Here is a 22043-nt window from a genome sequence, read left to right as displayed (position 1 = left end):
TTTAGTTTTCTTTCCCCGCAGTTCATCTACATTTTTATGCAAGTCTGACAAAGCATCCCATTCATGTGTCAGCACTCTCCTCTCTAGATGCATTAGTGTTTATTACAGGCTGAATTTGCAGATGCTACCATTTGAAAACGGTAATAGAGCCAGTTGTGTGGCCTTAATATTTATATAATTACTACTGATTTCATGCTTCCCTCCCCTGTTTCTGAAATAAAAACGGATACAGCGTAGCAGTGCTCAATACAATCCTGTAAGCCTAAACTGTTTTGCCATAATGGGCTTTGAATTTCATTCTGACATTAAATATGTTGTTAATCAGCTTAATGTTAATGAGTGATTTGAGTGACATATTTGGCACATTTTTGTACATTTAGCTAGGATCTGTTTTTTTTTTTTTTTTTTTTTTTTTTACATTAATCACACATAATACATATACTCTGAAGAGACTGCTTAAATTTTCCATATTAGCTGATTTGAAAATATTATGTTGTATTTTTTATCCCCAAAAGCTTGTCTGACTATGGTCTGGAAATCAGCCTAATAAAAACCTTCATATGCCTTATACTTTCAGGTAGTGTTTCTTTTTCTGTATTTGGATCGTACTGAGAATCCTCATACTCAGATTCTTTCTGTTTGATGAAGCAGAAGTCATAGTTTTTTCTCGTTAAGGTATTACTTATCCAGAAAGAAATCATTTTGACAGAAAGAATTTCACTGCTCTAGTATATTTAGTACAATAGTCTTTGATATGTCTGTGTGTTAAACACTTTCCAATCCAGATATGACAAAAGGAAGGTAATTTGAAAAGAAATATCTAACTGATTTCATGGATGGAAAATAGATTTCAGTTATTTCTCTTTTTTAAGCTTTAGAAAAAATTAATTCAGGAATAATTAATAATTAGTAGACCAGAAGAGCATTTAAGGAATCAAGTTTTGTTGTTCAACTGTTATGTTTTATTATTTTTTATTATTTTTTTCTAGAGGTTTGAAGGTGATGTGTTCAGTGAATTCTTCTATGTAAATCATGATCAAATTCTAAGTAAACATTCTGCAAAATCCTGCAAAGGAATTATTAAGGAAGACAAATGATTCACTATGCTGTGTAAATCTTATGTGACATTAAAAAAAGAAAGAAAAAAAAAAAAAGGAAAAAGGAAAAAGGAAAAAAATGTATAAAGATGGAAAAACAAAAACAAAAACAAAAAAAAAAAAAAAAAAAAAATCTTAAAGGTCCTTAAAGGATAAGCTAAAAAAGGCTATATGTCAAGGGTTTGGGAGTTTGGGAGTGATGTATGAACACAGAGGGAGCTCTTACAGCACAGCAATGCCTAAGAAACAACACTCCCATTATCAGAGCTGGAAGACACTTTTACTGCTTTTATTTGACATAGCTGTGTTCACACAGTAGCTTTACCAGGACTTCTAAGGATGCGCAGTGAGGGTTCTTACGTCTTTTATCTCATATTCCATTTTCTTTGCAATGTTATAACTGAAAACACTAAAACACTAAAAGTTTGTAAACTGCTGGTATCAATAAAATTTCTGTTATACAGATGGGGCAGAAGTCACTTTTCCCTTTGCTACTTTCTCAGTGATCCACAAATAAGATTCTTGAGTAGAAAAATAATTAACAAAGTCATTAATGCTTGTCTCTGGCTAGTTGAAGAAGCACCTCATCACTGCCCAAGAAGCAAAGTGCTTCCTTTACAAGGGAAGCTGTAAATGAATTCTGCAAAGACAGCTTAAACATCTTTTAGATTTAAGAGATTTTTATCAAAAGGTAGTAAAGACATCTGTCCTTTTCCTACTCGGTTTCCAAAATGTAAGTAAAGATCAATCAGAAACAAACAAGGCCATAGGAAAATTTGTTGTCAAGACATTAACTGCAATTCCTTTATTTCATTTATTTATTTATTTATTTTTAAATCATGCTCTGGTAAAGTATGATCTGCAGAAAGCTCTTGTGCAGGCTTCTGGTTTTACAGCCGCATGCTCACACTGTGAGCAATTTTTGTGTGTACACTGCTCTGCATGCATAGTGCTTGTTCTGACTGATGCTGGTCTATGAATGGAGTTACTTTACTCTTGTATTGTTTCCTTGTGGCCAGTACATAAGGTCAGCAGAAGGGAGGCCTGTTGTGGTTTAACCCAGCAGGTGGCTAAGCACCGTACAATCCTTTGCTCGCTTCAACTCCTTCCCAGTGTGAAATGGGGGAGAGAGTTAAGAAAAAAAAAAAAGAAAAAAAAGTGTAGAACTCATAGGTTGAGATGAAGCTATTTATTAAAAAAGAAAAAAGGATAATAGTTATGTCTGTATATATGTATGTGCTTGTGAATGTATATAACAAGTGACGTGCAAGTAATTGCTCACCACCCCCTGACTGATGCCCATCTAACCCCCTAAGCAGTGAAAGACAGAAGTGAACTCTTACCCCCTACAAAATTCCTTCTGCTGGATGTCATGTGGTGTAGAATATTCCTTTGACCAGTTTAAATCAGCTGTCCTAATTCTGTTCCCTCCCAGTTCCTGGGGCACTTCACTGAGAATGGCTTCAGCACAATACACCACCACATAGCAGCAACTATATACATGTGTTATCAACATTGTTTTCTACTAGAACCAAAACGTAGCATCACACCAGACACTCTGAAGAAAATAATTCCATCTCAGCTGAAACTAAGGCAAAGCTTCAGTGCAGGCATGTGGTTTTCTGAAAACTTTGTGATGGAAAGGCTACTGAGAAGAGGCAAGAGATCTAGTCCTAAATGTTGGACAGAACACAGAGGTTCTGTCATTTCTTGTTAAATTTTTAAAAGCACAGACATTAATTTAAAAGTAAAAAATGACATGCTGTTAAGATATTCAGTACACACTTTCAGGGTCTTTGCAGCCATAAATTAGCACCATTACTACAACATTAATAAGTTGCTTCCTCAAAATTTAACTGGGAAATGTTGCAATTGCACTTATAGTTCTAAAAAGCTCTATGTAAGCATTTATACATACACATATAATATGCTTATGCATGTTTTAGCAACGTTTCATCTCATGTGAATTCTTTTTTTTTTGGATAATAGAGCTTTCAAACTGGTGTAAGCTAATTCTGGGTGCCTTTCAATTGAAAACTTTATTGGACTCAAATGTTCAGAGTTCTGGTTTTGGTCATTCAAGCTGAGGTTTGAATAACATTATTTGACCTGACTGGATATTTGAGCTTAGTCTTCCAACTTTTTCTCTCCCTTTAGCTTTTAAGATTTCTCTGCTTGCTATAATTTATTTAGCGTAATACTTTATTATAACTAGACTAAAATTACTGTGTAAATTGAGAGAAAGGCGATCTTTCTACTAAAAGCTTTCTACTAATTAAGTCGTCAGTTTTTGCTTCTTGTTCTGGCAGTTGCCTGGTTAGCAATAAAATACATTGCAAATTTATAGTTAAAAATGATGTAACATAACATTTTCACTTAAAAGCACAAGTTTAAATAGTATTCTTATGTGTCCTTAACAGATATGTATACTGTAGCAGACAGCCTTTAACTTTGGTGGTGCTATAACAGCTTGCTAGAGCTGTCGTTTACGCTTTCTGTAAGCTGTTCTTACTTGAGGAGAAGGAAATAAAAATATTAAAAGCTTCACATTCATTTTATCATTCTTTCTTCCTATGGATATTGAAGAGACCTTTTCTCTATGAGATGAAATTCAACTTTTCATATCACTGAAGAATGATTTTCAGATACTATGGGAGAACAAAAGAGAGCATTTCTAAGCAAGTGGAGTGCTTTCAGCACAGGTAAGGAAAGCATGACACTCCTCACAGGTCTGACTTGCTAGAGGGGTTATTAGTTTGTCATGTCTAGCACAGTTATCTCTGTACTTATTTTGAGTGACATAAGAAGACTCAAGTTTGGACCTGTGAGTTACAGATAACTTTTCCTGAGATCAAACTGAGAAGAAAAAAAAAATCTCTATTTTGGCTTTAAACATCTACTTTTAAGTATAAGGCTGTTGTTATTATTGACAAGTACTTCTTTGTACCTGTTTCTCTCACTCTCCAAATTCTATCATAAGCCATTAGCTCTAGACAACTGAAAAGGAGATTTATTTATTTATTTATTTATTTATTTATTTATTTATTTATATATTTAGCAACTTTGAATATTTGTTTTCTCTTTATGGCTGCTGCTGCTTTTAAAGTATTTATAACCTTGATTTTAAATAAATAATCCCTCTGTGTTTCTCTAAATCAATGTAGTTAGAAAACCTTTTCTCCCAAGGAAATTTGAATGAATGCCAATTTAGCCTTGCAATTAAAAGGCATTTTCCTGCTGGAGATATGCTTTGGCTTTGGCTGAAATATGAGGATCATTCTGACAGTGGTTCTAGAGTAAAGTGGGAGTAATTCAGCTGAAATCAATTGGTATTGGTGAAAAAGAAATTAAAATCAGCCTTGGCATATATGAAACAAGCACATGTTTTATCAGAGGAATCACAGTATGACACTAAGAATGTGTTGAGAATAATTTTCCACTAAAGATTTAAACAATGGCAAACACATCCCTGATAGCTGTTTTAAAAAGAAGTCAAAATTTCAAAAGAAAAGAAATGTCACATATCAGCGAGTAAAGTACACAGAGAATTCTTTAATTATTGCAGAAATTGTTTATTTGAATCATGAGACAAATAGAACAGACTGTGACAAAAGAGAAAAACATATCCTGTGTGAATTCTTATTCAGGTGGGAGGAAAGCCCACTCTTTCAAATAAATCACTGCTATTGTAACAATTAATCATAACATGCTTTACAGGAACCCCATCTTTTGGTGGTGTTTTCCTTCAGGGCGATATCAAATGGCACTCTTTGAAAAGAAATTTGTTTATGAGTTCTATCCTCTTTTCCTCTTTGTTTCGGCATTCAGTAGTCCAGAAAGTAGCTGAAGTACTTACAGGACTTGCATTGCCATGGTATTAGTGTCATGTAATCTGCAATCCGCTGCATTGCCCTGTAAGGTACTGAAATTCTATTATCCTCATTTTATAGATGAGCAGTAAAGATGCAGAGGGACTAAATGACACAGTTAAAGTTCTCTTTTGATTCATGAGAAATTTTGAAAGATCTGTCTTCAGTTACTTTCGTTGCAGAAGTTAAAGCTCCCATAAAGCTCACATATATGTCTTAGCTAGGCATTTTGGGTAATTTAGTAATCAGTGGGGAGAAGTAGACAGGTTACAATTCATCTCATCTTAAAGTAAAGCCTGAAGGAGTTCATCTGAATGAAATTGTAAAAGAACCTGTTTAAAAAATCTAGACGATGAGCTGAAAGATATTCTTCAATTACAAATGCCAGTGTTTCATCAAATCGTCTTACTTCTAGTGCTATCTTACACCAATGAGATTTTAAAAATGAATGCAGTACAACATTAATACTAAAAAATTTTACCTTTTTTTGCTCAAGATACTTATTCTTAATGCTGCATATGGTCTCTGTAAGGGTTTATAAATCCTTTTATCTACCTTTTATCAGAAACTAGAATTTGACTGTAGTGTCTTAATGCTTTACCACATGGAATAACTTTCTTGTATATCAGCTGCCATGCCTTTAAGTCAGTCCTTAAGAAAAGAGATAGAAGAATATAAACTTCCATTAATATGCACAATAAAAACAAAACTACTGTCTTCCTCATCAAATTTTTCACTAGTATAGGAAGCTACATTAGGAAGGGGTTCCGTAGTCTGTTTTCATAGAACCCCTGTCATCACATCTATTCTTATGCTAAAGTATCTCTTAATTTACAAAGTCAGTTCAAGTGTTTTCCCTCTCTCTTCACTAACAAATGTTTTTCTCTCTCTGGTTTAATTCTTCTGAATGAAACAAGTTAAAATTTCTGAGTCTTCTTTAGTAAGAAAGACTCCTGACTGTTTTCATTTCTTGCAGTCCTTAACGTCTTTTTTAACATTTTCTTTACTGATGATAGTTCATAGTTTTGTGGGTAAAGACCATGTTGTATCAGCCCTTCTCATGCATTTCTATCACTGTCATCACTGAAAATATTATTGAAAATATTATTCACAATTAGTTCTGATATTAAATTGCGAGCAACCTCTTCCCAGCCCTCTAATTCCCCTTTCAGAATTGCATATTCAGTCCTTTTATCAACCTACAGGTTCTGTTAACTTACATAGTAGTTAAACTAAAATTATTTCCTATATGGTACTTCATCACATGCTTTACTCAAGTCCAGAGAGATGAGATTTACTCAATTTCCTTTGATTCTAAAAATGAAATAACTTACCATAGTAATCTAATATTACCTACCACTCTTAAAATTGATGTGGCAGTTCTTCCTGTTTTTCAGTTGTCATGGTATATTTTCCTTTTTAATTCTCTTTAATTCCTTCAAATCAATTCATATAGATTGGTGGCTCCTGTGCTTACATTTCTTTCCTCTCAGTTTGTCTATACACTTATAACAATTCCATCAGGTAGTACTATCTCATACTTTGGACATTAATAACATCAGTTTATGTTGTATCTGGATTTTTCTTTTGATTGATTATGTAAGTTTTTGATATCAACACTGTATTTAAATGCCTTCACGGTAAATAGTATGTATCAAAAACAGAGTTTACTGAATATGAACAAAGAAGTTTAGATGATATGCAACACAGTTAACATGAAATTTAAGCAGTATTTCTAGTAGGTGCAGGCCGTGCTTGAGCTAGGTGTTTCTGCATACAAGTACTGCTCAATCTCATTAAACAACAAAGATGTCTTACTACCTTTGTCTTGAAGCTGTGAAAACATAAAGGTTTACTTAATAAACTACATAGATTCCGAAGAATACACTGTTGATGTATAAACATTAAGATGAAGAGTGTTCATAATAAGGCCTTAAAGAAAAAGACCACTGTGAAAGGGATAAGGAAGCCAGAAATAAACACATTACAAGTGTGTCATTCCCATGTTCTTTGATTGCAGAGGTATAGAAACAGAGCATAATGTTTATTTGAAAGTCAAACTACTGAGAATCTGCAAAATGATTGTCTGAGACTGTGAAATGGATTCATCAACAAACAACAGCAACAACAATCACAACAACAAATGGTGCTGAAGAAAAACTTTCATATTCAAGGTGTATGCCAGGTGTTTTCCACTTTCAGTGCTATTTTTCTCCCCCCAAGCAGGGAACGTTTTCCATTTTAATCAGGAATGCTACTGATGCATTACACTCGAATGGGGGACTAAATGAAACATATGATGTAATCCATCTTTTCAAACTTATTTGAAAAGTTTGTCATCTCAGTTTGCACTCCACTAGACCACTAATATTAGTCAAATTTTCAGTTCTCTGGAGTAAATGATTATTTTTCTATTTACTTGGACTGTACTGAAAACTTCACATACATGTGCAGGTGGCCAGGTCTCACCAGTGCAAAGCAGAAGCACAAGATCACCTCCTTCAACCTACTGACAATGCTTCTTTTGATGCAAGCTAGGATATGATTGACTTTCTGGGCTGTGAGGGCACACTGCTGTCTCATGTTCTGCTTGCCACCCACTAGTATCCCAAAGTCCTTTTCAGCAGGGCTGTGCTCAATACTTTCAACCTCCAGCTTGCATTGGTAGTGGGGATTGCCATGACCCAGGAGCAAGACTTTGCATTTGGATTTTTGAACCTCATCAGGCTCTCCAAGGCCCACTGCTTAAGTCTGTCTAGGTCTCTCTGGATGAAATCCCATCCCTTGAGCATGTCAACTGTGCCACACAGCTTGGTGTCATTCACAAACTTGCTGAGAATGCATTCAATCCCACTGTCGATGTCACTGAAGATATTTAGCAGCACCGGTAGATATTAAACAGCACCAGTGCCTGACTCAGTGGTAGAACCCTGGAGTGGAATGAATCCTTCAGTAGTTGTGGTTCTGTAATAATCTTAAATTTTATACCTAAATGATACACAAGATAAGTCTTTCACACATTAGAAGTTAAGTCTTGTGTCCAAATGCAAAGGACTTATCATGCAGAGAAGATAGTGGGAGTAAATTGTTTTGTGGAAAATAAAAGAAGGAATATTGATAAGAGTTGAAAATGTGTAAAAAAAGAGAGAAAGCAGTGCTATATATAGACAACTCAGAAAAAAAGTAAAGTCCTGAGCTGAAGAACTTGTTAAGAGGAATTGGTTTGTTATTCAGAGAAGTTAAATGCTAAAGGAATGACCTGTAGTTCGCTAGAGAATTGATCTGTTTCCTTCAGTGCACGCTTTCCTAAATCAGGCTTACCAGTGAAATTCATTTTGTGTTCTACAGAGACAAAAGATTTGGCTTTACAGTCAACAAAGGTAGTAGCAAAACTACAACCTATTTCAAGGGAGAAGTATGTATCTGGTGAATCTATGAAGACATAGCTGCCAGTTTCTGTTATCCAGCTGAATATATGGTCAAGGAATACTTCTGTTTGTGTGCTAAGAAAGTGTGCTGACATCTTAACTAGGACATTGTGATTTTAAGTGTTTGCTGTTGTTTCCAAATGACTAGCTTCCTCTGAAGTTATCATTTAATAAATTAACTTACTTGATCTGAGGGTAATAATCATCTCAAATGTGTCTGTTTTCCTCTTAAATACAATTTTATAATAGTTCTTCTGAAGATACAATGTTGGCACAAAGCCACCTGCTACTGGCTGGGGTTTTCAGGAAAAGGCTGTATGTTCTAACCAATTGCTAGTGATCCTTTTCAGAATTCTTCAGTTCAAATCAGTTATTCAACCCAAGCACAGGACAAAGGTATTAACAGAACAATAATTCTTACGTGTTTTGACAAGACATTTTATAATTGGTAATTAACTTCTACACTGGAGGTCATACAAGGGAGGTAGACATTAAAAATTTGAAATGAACTAAACGCCAAACTGCAATTTCTTATTTACTTTTCATAACAAAATAAAGCAGCAATAGTGATTTTGCTTTTTTTGTTTGTGTTTGTTTGTTTTTTAACATGAGAAAAACATGAGTTCAGAATGTTAAACTGAGTACTTCATAGTGTTTTTTTTCTGATTCTCGAGTTCTCCAGCATGCTCAGAAAGCACAAAGCTGTTCATATTGTCCTTTATTTTTATAAGCTTAAATGGGATAAATGTACAACATAAATCACCAAGTACGCGCCAAAATATACTATGCAACGGAAGATGGAAAATAGAAACAGGGAATTCAGAAATATGAAATTACTGTTTTACTTTGTCTCAAATTGGAACCCCATGGAAATTCCAAATATTCATAGCCTATATTTTGTCATATTTATCTAAATGGTCTGATTTCTATATGGTTTGACAAAGAGTATGTGTTTCTATACACATTAAATGAATTCTGAACAGGTAAGCAGATCTCAAATTGTGACTTTATACAAAAGCAATAGTTTAAGGAAAACAAAATAAACATTTATCTTTATATGCTCCTGTCCAAAATGTAAAAATTGCTTTAAATGTCAACCAACTGATTTTTTATTGTTATTATTATTTGAGAAATCCAACAGTGTACAGGCATAAATGAGAATATAAAGAGTCTTTTACATGTGTATGTATTCATGGTCTTTGTTCATAGCATCAATTCTTCCTTCTGCAGCTTTCTAAATATATCTAAGTCCATTTTAAAATAAATAAGATTTGCTTTATTTTTATTACCTATATATTTTTATGTGTTTATTTGCTATATTCTCTTAATATTTGTTGGTTTAAACATGTGTAAATACCTGTAGGTATCAGCCAGTATATTCCTCCAAATTTACTGGTAGGAATCTACCGTATGTGCACTTCATGCACAAATTTCCTACAATCTTTTCACTGTATTCTTGGTTATAGATGCAAGTTAAAATGGCCTATTATTTTAGAATCTTTTGCATGAATAAGTATAATGCAGGTAAAAAAAAAAAAAAAAAAAAAAAGAAGAAGAAGAAGATGATGAAGCAAGTGAAAGAGTTTTGGAAAGCTTACTTTGTTGAGATTTTTCATTAAATAGGAAGAAGATGATAGAAACTTTTGCACCTCCACTAAGTGTGGATTCACTATTCATATGAAATGTGGTTTGATTTCCTCTCTAGTGTCACGAAGATAATTTTTTTCAGTCTTCCAGGTAAGACATGAAAGTCTGGAAGTGCAGCTCTTGACAAGAGTTATGACAGGACTATGTGAATAACAAAAATAAGTAGAAAAATAGTGTGTGATATTGCTTCCATATTACTTTTCAACATATTGTATATAATGACTAAACATCGAACAGTTTCTTTCTGAGGCATAGTTCAATATAAATGTGTTTTGACACTGGAATATTTGTTTAATGGGAGTTTTACTATAGCCTATATAAGCTCATTATGAAACATATGGTTATATCTGTTGTGAAAAAATGTTGCAAGTATATATTCATATATATATTAATGAAAATGAAGAACTGTAGAATCGTAAAATCACCGAGATTAGAAAAGACCTCCAGAATCATCTAGTTAACCTGTCACCAAGCATGGGTGGGACTCTGAAGTAAAGGAAAAGTACTTTCTAATATTTTTCATGCAATATTCCTGCAGTTCTAACAATTCTACTGACAGTAAACTAAAGGTTACACAATGAACTAAATGGGATGTGGCTATATAAGCAGAATTAGGAAATGGTTCTTTTATCTCTGGCATATGTGTCCTGTGAAATTTGTAAAAAAAACAAAACAAAATAACTTTTGTGTGTGTGTATGTAGAATGGAAATCAATGTCCAGAATACAATTGATTTTACTATGCACCTAATTTAAACACTTTCCTCAGATTCATCTAGTTTAAGTTTTCCAGTTTTACATCTTAATTCCATAAAGGAAAATGTATTTCAAAAGCTACTTATGTACAAAAGTACACTTACAATAAGGGCATTTGGAACATACTGAGTTTAATCTACATTTGATTTTAGTCTGAATTGTGGTGAAGAAAACTAGGAAAACAGCCAAGTGGCAAGAAATCTACTTTAGTAATAAAGTTTCATACATTTCATTATCTGTTTGTGTAGTTATAATTAACCTAATTATGGAATGGATTTAATTTTTCTATGCAAAACTAGTCTTAACTATATTTTTTAATTAGCAGTGGTTTTCTTAGTCAACTGTAATATATATACATGCATTTTGTATTGTTGCTGGACCAACTCAGTTGTTTAAGCATAGTTTTCTTATGACGTTGCTTTTTTTTCCCCTCTGTTTGTCATTTGGTCCTTCAAGTAAGTTATTTTTTATTAAGAAATCATGGGGAAAGTGTTTATTTTGGCACTCACTGCTGTAGAGAGGGGTTAATCTACTGCTGAAAAAATAAATAATACCAAGGAAATAGAGCTGAATGTCTAGAAGTACAAGCAAATGTTAGAATTTGAACCTAAACTACGCTAATTGTTCCTGATAGCAGCTTCATGTTAAATTTTTGCTTCAAGTCCCAAAATTATTAAGTTGGGACTTTTTTCCTAAGATTAGAACATAGACTTGTTACATTTGGAGATAAACTGAAAACTGCATCTAGGAAGCTGGGCAAATATTATAAAACTGTGCTTTGTTTTATTTGAGAAAACATGAAACATATAAGAATGCAGAAATGTACTGATATCTGGGACAAGATTCCCAAAAGTCTGGAACAACTGTACAACAGTAAATTGTATGGTTGTGGCAAAATAATGTTTTCCATAAAAGCTAGATCAAATGAAGATATCACTATTTATGATTAAATAAGATAATTGTTACTGCGGCCTCTAGCCTGGTCTTCTGTTTGTATCTCTCCATGGCATCTGTGGTTGATAGCAAGAGCAATAAATTTCAGTTTTGGAAATTGTAGTTTTCCATTTATTTTCATCAAGTTATGATGGATACTTGGCCAAATACTATTTCTAGAACTTGCTCAAAAGAGCAGAGTTTTATATCGCTTTAAAACATGCAGTGACCTTTCTAAGAGAAAGTTAGAATACAGTATCTCATATCAACATTTCTTTTTTTTTTCGATAAAGAAATACTTGTTCTGAAGTTATCAAGAATACATTAAACTATTGGTCAGATATTACTACTACTGATATTAGAGAAAGCCTGGAGATACTTTGGTATAGCAAGAGAACTGGAGATATTTGGGGATAATTACTGAATAACTCATCTGATAAAATGAATATAAACCAACACAAATACTAGAACTTAATACTTGCCTTGAATTTCATTAACTTTGTATATACACTGAGAATAATCTGGAGATAAGTACTGTAAATAAGACTGGATGTCACTGGATTATTATAAAGTTTTCCTAGTGTAAAACTCACACAAATTTGTGGTGGAGTAAATAACTAGAGAAGATACTATTTTTAATCTGGACCATAGCGTTTAAGCATATTTATTCTTCCATAATTTCATGTTTTCCAATCTTTTGACTGCATGACCTGTCCTGTTTTCAAGTCTTCAGGAAGCCTCAAATACCAGTTTTCTCTCTCATAAGTAGCAGCATTTTGGAGTAACTCACCTATTCAAAAAATGTGGAGAACTAGAATCATTTTGGATTATTAATTTTCTAAAAAATGATTTGATTGTAGCTGGAACCTTCCAATAAGTCCTTACAGGCATAGGAATCCCTCTTCCTGAGTATGCTTCAGATCACTGACATTTAGATATTTTATGTACACCTTCCTTGTTTATTCACTGGCCACTGGAACCACACTGTTTAAAACAGGAAACCTTTATTAAGCTCCATTTATAAGAGATCAGATTTTAAACTAACATTTTCTAGAATGGCAACAAAAGACTAGACAACATCACATACATTTTAAACACATAGAGTGAGATGGGTAATTGCTATTTCCTTTTTTCCATGGATTTCTTTTTTATCAATTAAAAGAAATGACACCTCTAGAAAATGACTCAGGTCTTCAGATAGCCGATTTGCTCTGTGCAAATTTCTCTCTACTTTGATAACAATAGGAGTTTAGCATGAATGTGTAAATGACTTGGGCACAGCAATTAAGTTGCTCATTTTGTAGTTTTTCTATCCATTTCAGTGACAGAGGAGGTGGACTAGTTAGTCTTTAAAGGTCCTTTTCAGATTAAACCTTTCTATAATTAATTCTATGAGTATGCTGCACACTGTTTATTCTTTCTTGCTAAATTAATTTTTATTAAAATGAAGATAAAGGAATTAGATAGGCAAACATATAGGATACATAAGTATATAATGTATAAAAGTAAAAATATTGAAAATTTACATAATGTACATACAAATAAAATACATAAATATATCAATATTTGAACATATGTCATATTTCATAATCCATACATGCATGATGTATTTTAATTCAGTTATTGATTAGTATAGCCAATGGATATAAAAATGCCACACACCATGCCTGCTCTGAAGACATGATTAGTATTTATCACCTCAGAAGATCAAACATCTACTGGAGAACAGACAGTGATCAGGAAAAACACCTCTTTCATTTAGACTTCATTTAAAAATTATAACATTCAAATTAGATGCAAGTTGACTTGTTTTACTTTTCCTTCATGAGCTAATGGTCAAGTGCAATGTAGCTGCTTAGAAAGCTTATAACACCATGCAGTAGTCAATATTATTCAGCTATCTTGCTGACAATAGCTTCTGCCAATAGACACATTCTGCTAACCTTTCTCATATCAGATACCTTTTTAAGCATTGAATACTGCCTTTTCATATTCAATATAGAGAAATTATTCACCAGAATTTGATTTTATGATAAAAAGTAGACAGAATCTTTCAAATTGAGACTCAAGTTGTTTTTGACTGACAGCAGATTCATGTTTGTGTCATATTAATAGATCAAAAAATGTGACCATGTCAGAAATATTGCTGTCTCACCAGGTTACCTGTAAATCAATCCAATGAAATGTTTTGATCAAATGCCATAAATATTTAGGTTTTAAAGAAAAAAAAAAGGTAGTAAATGATTATGACCATGGGAAGCTGTACAAATATTTTACTTTCACCATTCATCATCACATTTGGGAATATCTGAATATATTTAAACAACACAATAAAGAGCTACACAAGGAAAAAATATTTCATGCTGAAAATGAGTATTAGCCCAAATACGTGAACACTGACTGTGCTTTGGTCTCATTAAGTAATCCAGTCAAGTTTAGGAAGTTCATCTGAATCTGGATTTATTAGATGGCCCTGCTAAAATGAAATGTATAGCAGTGAAAAAAAAAAAAAAAAAAAAAAAAAAAAAAAGCTAATTTAGATGGATGACTTCCATGCCATGGTGAAGGCATGGAATTCAAATATATAGATATGCTGTCTGCTCTCTGTGTGTCATAAAAGCTATCCAAAGAACAATAGCCTCTCCTCTCAGGGAGAATCTGCTGGCTTGGTTGCTCACGTGCTACTGTATTTGGTTTCTCTCCGTTTTCAAATGTTGACTTTTCATTTGTAACTAAAGAGTGGGATCTGTATTAGGGATGTGTAAAATATTTACTCTTTATTTATTTACTAACAAAACTTAGATAGATAGATAGATAGATAGATAGATAGATAGATAGATAGATAGATAATTTGGTGGGGAAGGTAGTGTTTTTTTGTTCCTTCCTCTTACCCAAGAAGGTTACTGAACTTGAACTGACTGAAGTTGGGAATACATTGTGTAGTCTGTGGTCTGTTTCTTTATTTTGTTGCTTGTTTTTAATGACAGAATGCACTAAACAAGAAAAACAAGCCAGATATTAGTTTGCATCTTCTATATTTCTAAAAGCCGTGATACATTTGGCTTTGTTTGTCTGTGAAAATTTATATAGAATACAATTTTATATTTGTATTTGCTGGTATATCCCTCATTAGAAATAGAAAGTACCTCTAGATTATCTAGTGAGGCTACTTTTTAATTTTTTTAAATTTTTATTAATACAAGGTATAAGGTTTCACACAGTTAAATATTGAAAAAAAAGGTATCAAAGAGGTCTACGATAAATAGCACAGATAGGTTTTTATAATCAGTGAAGAGAACTGAAGGTTTGAGCTGTTCACAGGGTAGCAAACTGCGCTATACCTGACCATAGCTGATTTGGAACAGCTGCTATGGCAGCTTCTTACTCTCTTGATTGCATGGACAGTGTCTCAGTGCTGTGGCTTGCCTACAGAATGGTCCTAAATACAATATTTGTCTTTTCATCTGTTTGTAAAAACTAGACATTGCTAATCAAGCTTGATTCATAGTATGTTGCAAGCTCTACAGTGAGATAAGGTATACACTGAAGTCTGTGCAATACAATTAGGAAATGGACTGCATGCCATCTTTTACAGACAACTGAGTACTAGAATTTGGTTAAATCTGTGACTGTAAGCAACCAAAATGAGCAACCACTAGGCTATAAAGAAGTACTTTCTTTCTCTGAAATATCTCAAAGCTCTAAGACCCAAATAAATTCATTATTAAATGATTTCTGTATAAAACAACTAGAAATAAAACAGTAGTAATATTCAGCTGAGCTGATTTCAAGGGTTTTTAGATCGTAAGAGCAGAGAGGTTTAATAGTAGAATAAACCTTCAATTTCTAGACAAGTTGTTTTGGAGGACTTCATGGGATTACTGAAAACTAAACTACAAAATGCTATTAAAATTCTTTATATACTTTCTTTAAGTGTATTTGCTTAGGCATAGCAACATGCAAATAGCCTTCTGGCACCAGCATCTAGTTTTACAGTAAAGGAGGTTTTTAGTTCATATCTGCAGAAACGAGCCACAAAATTCTTTCCAAGGAACATGTAAGTAAACAGGTCTAGGAAAACATATGCTGTAGTCCCTGAAACATTGTAAAACAAATTCAAATATTTGGAAGGTATAATTTCTAGAAAATTGTCTTGCCCTAGACAATGCAAGGAACTGAGAAATTTGTCCAGGCTACCTGTGCTTCAACATGTGGTCTGTATGGTACACTAGATAGAATCATAGAATCATAGAATCATTGAGGTTGGAAGAGACTGCTGAGATCATCTAGTCCAACCGCCAATCCATCCCAAGCACATTAGGCTTTGTCTAAAAATAGTTGATAATTATTATTATTGCTAAATAGGCCATGTCTGAAACAGTGGTAGCAGTCCTATCCAGTGTTGCCACAGATTGTGGTGTTATGTGCTTGTCACACTTGAGCAGGGGGAGGAAGAGATTTCATATTACAACAGGTCTCCCAGTCTCCCTAATTGTGCCAGTAGCTGCTGTTTATTTTCTGTCTCTTTAATGTCTCGTTTTAATGTCTCTAATTGTCATGTGCTTCAAGGAACTGAATGTTTTCAGAAGTAAACTTCCTCTTGTAACTTGGGACTTCGGTCCACATCGTTTGCACTTTGTCCAGCTCTGGTTGGCAGTGCATCTCTACAATTGCTCCTACTTCTTGAATACATACATGTGGGAAAACATATATGTGTTTATACATGTATGTCAATGCATAACAAATAATTTTTTAGCAAGACTGAAGATAATTTTGGTCTGTGGGAGAAATGAATCGGAATCTATCTATCTAAAAACAGCCTATTGCAATCATTCAAAACTAGAACCTCTTGGCGTATATATGTTAGTTGTACTCTTAAAATGCCAATTGCTTTGAGAAATTCAAGGTATGAAGGAAGGGGAACATTTACTTTCATAATCCTGATTCAATTTAGGCATGAAGCATTTCAGTCATCAGAAGACTGAGGCAATTCTGTGCAGAAGCAGAATTTCAAGTACTTGAATAATCTTGCATTCCAAAATTGATGGAGCCAAAGAAGTCATCACGCATAGTTTTTGGAATTGTACTTTGAATCTTAGCCACCTAGAGTTTAGTGGAAACTATTTAGATCACTTAAGTATTTCACATAATTGTGTAGAAAATCTTATTTTTTTTTTTGTCTGGCTTTCCTGTCTGGTAAGAAATTGCTTTACTAGGAAAATAGTTTGTTGAATTTCTGTATTCTGAGCAGTACCTTGCAGAAACCCTCTCTCCTCAGTTGACTGTCCCTCTTGATGTTAATGATTCTAAGTAGCTAATGATTCTAACAGCTTATCTTTGGTAAATAATAAAGATACAGGCTAACCTTATGGTATTATTTGGTAGTAATAATGAAAAATAAGCTAGAACAAAACAGAAAAAAATAACTATTCTGGGCTTGATCTGCTCTTGAGTACAGAATGTGGAACATCAACAAGAAGAGACAGAAGCAACAGATTACAAGGTGCTGGTGATAATTCTATTAAAAAAAAAGGCAGCAGCAGTGGACACAGGGACCTTGGAACAAGGTGGTTTGGGGCCATGACATTCATTATTTTAACAGTATTGTTTTAACAGTATTGACTCTTTCAGGTGGAATAGGCATGTAATAAGCTACTAAAAATATATTTTGGTTGTAATCACTGAAGAATCTTTCTGCTAATAAACAATATCTAGAGAACACAAGTAGCATAACATGTATGTGACTTTTCAGTCTTGGATTTTTCTTTTCTTTCTTTCTTTCTTTCTTTCTTTTTCTCAGATTATAAGAAGAACAGGCTCTCATTCATTTCACTGATATCCAAGAGGGAAAAAAAAAATCAGAAGTTTTTTTTTTATTATAAACTGATTTGCAATTTTTGTATTTATTATACACAGTAATTATAAAACATCCAAGAAATGTAATAATGTCATCTCAATTCCAATTTATATAGGAAAGGCTGTAAAAATCATATGGTCTCAGAAAAGATTATTAAGTAACCCTTGAAAGCTTTAAAAAAGCTTTCTGTATTTGAGCTTAAATAGAGCTGAAAATGTTGTGTCTGTTGTTCTTTTCTGTTTAAGAGGTAATATGAAAAGTTAAATAAATATGATAGTCTGAAACACAGCTGTGGCCATGTTTGAATACACTATACCTAACGTCAGTGTCCCCAGGCAAAGAGCACTATTATTTTATTTTATTTTTATTTATGTTGAGAACACAAAGCCTCACTGATTTGAACTCATTGTCTCGACTCTTCAGCACTAAAGAAAGAATTTTCTGGCTTTAAGCAAGAGTGTTTTAAAGAAGCAGGTTGAAAAGCAGGTGGTCAACACACCAGAAGCTACTCGCTAATTGCAGCAGTAAGTTAATCAATGAAATAACAGTTTAGCTTCAGGGTACAATAAAAAGTGATAAAAGACCACACCATTAGGGTATGACTAGCTATTTAGTGGCATACATTATTTTTCTTCTTACACCTGTCTGCTTATGAGGACATAAGTCATGCACCTTCTTGTCAGCTATTAAAAGAATAAAATAATAACAAAAAAGCGTTTTGGGGTAAGACCCAATATAAATATTTACAAAGACAATTTAAAGGAGTATTTGTTATGCATTTTTGTGTTTGCTTTCAAAACAATGAACTCCAGAGACAGATGGCTTGTACAGTTTTATCAGCATTTGTGTCATTATGTATTCAAATAGCCAAGACTGATAATCAGCCTTATGTATTATGAATTGTTCAGAGAACAAATACTTTGAAAAAAACATATCAAGAAAGTACTTCACTGTGGACAAAACTTGATACAGAAAATTCAGCGACATTTTTATGAAAACAAATTAATACAATTATAAATTTAAAGGAGCAAGAACAGGTTTTTAAGTGGGGTCTTTGTATGTAGTAATGAAACAACTTCAGAAAATTGAGTAAAAGCTACTATTCATCTGTGGTGGAGGAGAAAGATAATTATTATTATGTGAAAATTCTGCTTCACAATATAAAGCAGCCAACTCTTCAGAAGCTACCCATGGAAATGGAAGATTTCTCTTCTATCATATGCTTCATGATCATTTTGCTTTATGCTATTGAATAACAACCTGAATGAGAGTCTTAGAAAAAAATAAACCTTTTATAGTTGAGAACGTAATTACAAAAAATCTGAAGAAAACCATATTGTTAAGTGTATGTATATATATATATTTTTTTGTAAGTGAGGTCCTTCTTTTTCTTCTCAAAATTTATTTTCAATCTTCTTTCAGAGTCTCACAGTAGGACATTTTTAAAGTCCTCTAACTTGTCATCATTCCCACTATTATCAGTGATAGTTACAAAAACATTGGGTTTTTGTATCTAAAAGGCTTAACTGGAAATGAGGTGCAAAGAGCACTGCAGGCATTATGAATGAAGCTGCCTTCTCCAGAACCAGTAAGTGCAGTCATGAGTAGCAGCTCAACAACAACGTTATTACTTAAAAAAAAAATCTTCTCTTAAAAAAAACAAAAGAAAACAAACAAGCAAACAAAACCAACAATATGGATTTATTTTCCTCGTGCCATGTCATAAAACAAAAGTAGTTAAATAAATATTCTCAATAACGTAAGAGATCATGCTTTGCATTTTGTGAACTTCAACTTCACAATATTTTAATGAGGCAAGTAAAATTTCCCTGTATTTTACAGAACAGAAAGCATGAAACAGAGTACTTGCAAATATACACACTCACTTGAGTAGAAACCCAAACCTCTTCCCCAGGTCTGGGCAGGCATTTCATTCACAGACTTTTACGTCCAGGCACAAGTAGAAGAGTGTTCAGACTTGCACCAAACCTCATGGCTTTTTGAGTAACTGTTCCAATACAGCTAAAGGAATAGCACTGGGGCTGCCCTGGAGTTCCTAGCCCTCTAATGAGAGTGGAAGATCTCTCTACCCACAGCTGTCATTTGTCACCTACACCAATCAAAAAATAATAATCTGTGGAACTGACTATAATACATTGCTATGTGGCAACTTAAAAAAAAAAAAAAAGAACTGAGAAAAAATAGCAATTATTAAATTAATTGAGATAAGTTGAGTGCTCAGGAAGGGACTTGTTATTATGGGTAATTTATTGTACATGCATAGTGTACAAGAGGATGAAATATTCTTCAGCATTGTAATGCAGAAATCTTTGTTAGTACCCTCACTTATTTTGCATCTCAATTCTATTGTTATAAACAATTGCTTTTTGCTGGTACTTCACTGGCATTTTTCTTGATTTATACCACTTTTGAAGATGCTTTGTAACTTCACTTTTCCTTTCTCCCCTCTAAAATTCTTTCTCAAAAATCAATCTATAATTTATTTCATGTTACTGGGCTTTTTAATCAAGGAAAAATGTCTCTAACTCTTCAAATGTCTACAAAATTAGCTAGCTGATTTACTCTGGAGTTGAGAAAGGGTGTTTTAAAAATCTTGCTCAAAATTGCAGTACATTTGGAAAAATATATTTCAAATAGTGAGAAATATCTCACAAAGATACATGAAGTAGTTTCTCTACATTTTTTACTGTCGTGTCCTTGCTCAAAAATCCAATCTGATTAGATGAACAAGTTCAGTCAGTTAGGAATACAGTATGACAGAGAGAAAGTTAGTGCTACTGAAGATATGGGTTACCTGTCTGCTAGACAGCAAGATGCCTTCAACTGTCCAGCTGCGTCCTCAGTGGTGTGTCAAAGATGATGAAGATATTTAATATGCATAGTACATTACTAATCTTAATTTCAGTCTCCTGTGCTCTCACATTTCTGACTTAAAATAGTTATGAGAACAACTCTTCATGATGAACAAGATTTTTATAACCTTCCTTTTTTATTTATCCCTTGATTTTTATGGTTGCTGAAATGTGTGTTAATGGTCAGTAAAATTACATTTTTTTACTTTGTTTTCTGTTGCAACACTTGAAACTTTTGCAAGATTTTCATGTTTTCACAGTAAATCCTGAAAACTTGAACTTGTCTCCTACTTTTTGGGAGTATCAGAGCTTTATTTACTGGGTATATGTCTAAAGCTGTGTATTAACCTATGTTTGTACAATAGTAGAAATATAGAAACTTCTGGCATTCAGATAATACCTTTGGCAGACACATTTTCAGACAGCAAAATGTTTCTTAAATTACAGTATACTGTTAAATTGTCAAAGCATTAAAGGCATAAGGTGAGATGAAAGCAAAAGCATGCATCCAGAATATAGACCTTTACAAGGAGTATAAATTCTCGCTCAGCATCTGCAAGAGTGATATTTTCACCTACCTACTTCTGTATTCTCAGTGTGACTGAAGAGTTAAGTTTATTCAGAGTAGAACCAAAGACTGATAATTTAGGGCTAATTTAATCATCTTTTGAAAACTGTGTATGCATATATGTAGAGATTGCATGTCCAGAGTACATGGGCTATAAAGCAATCACTTCAGCACAATGAAGAAGTATCTAGGATTTACCATGAACACAACAGGTTTTGTGAAAGACGCAATATTTTTTTCAGAATCATTGTAAATTTTCTCAGGAAGTATATGTATATGTGTTATGTCAAATATCAAAATCTAATATGTCATTTTTTCTCCTCTCTCTCTCTTTTCTTCTTTCTGTTTTGTTGTTGTTATTTTTATTTGTTTGTTTTTCTTCTTCTACTACAGATGGGCCTCTTGGGCCAAGAGGATTAGCTGAAGCGACAGAGATGTGTACTCAAGAATGCCTGGTTTTGGGTCATTCAGATAATTGTTGGATGCCTCCCAGCCTGGGTCCATACCAACAGCCAAAGTCTCCTATGTCTACCTTTGCATCTCAGAAAGAATGGGTTAAGAAGGACAAATTAGTTAATGGACACACACTGACCAGGACCTGGAAAGAAGATAGCAACAGAAACCAGTTCAGTGATAGAAAGCAGTATGGTTCCAGTGAAGGCCATTTCAACACTGGCAATCACATGACTGATATTCCTCTGGCCAGCTTGAAGTCTTATAAACAGGCCTCAGGAGCTGCTGAGAGTCCAAAGGAGCACCAGCTATAAGAAACGGTTACTTTGGGCCAATGACTTTAGCCTACTTAGACTTGCTAATACTGTTTGTGTGTCAGAGCTTTATGTACTGAGTAGACCTCTAGAACTATGCTTTGCCTAGCAGAGATATGCATATCTTTATGTTAGCACCGTGGAAGATATGATGTCCTGCAAGATGAAAGAGTTCCTACTAGTTGTGTGGTTTTGTTAAATAGACATGATTAAACTCTGCAGCAATCTCTCCAGTTTGAGAATATTCTTT

At 33.6% G+C, this 22043-nt stretch overlaps 1 protein-coding gene across 2 annotated transcripts in view; it reads left to right on the top strand.

Annotated features, from left to right (window-relative positions):
* Nucleotides 1-21793, top strand: part of PCDH9 (protocadherin 9) — a gene marked incomplete at both ends in the record, with an annotated part of 715654 nt that extends 693861 nt beyond the window's left edge. For both annotated transcript variants that reach the window (XM_079549736.1, XM_079549735.1), the window contains one exon: nt 21420-21793. In XM_079549736.1, the coding sequence (XP_079405862.1) occupies nt 21420-21793 (374 nt within the window). The remainder of the gene's footprint in view (nt 1-21419) is intronic.
* Between the last annotated feature and the right edge of the window lie 250 nt (nt 21794-22043).

This window comes from Tetrao urogallus (assembly GCF_951394365.1).
Source record: "Tetrao urogallus genome assembly, chromosome: 1".
NCBI lineage: Eukaryota > Metazoa > Chordata > Aves > Galliformes > Phasianidae > Tetrao > Tetrao urogallus.
Note: the sequence above shows the minus strand (reverse complement) of the source record. Positions and strands in the feature narration are given on the sequence as shown.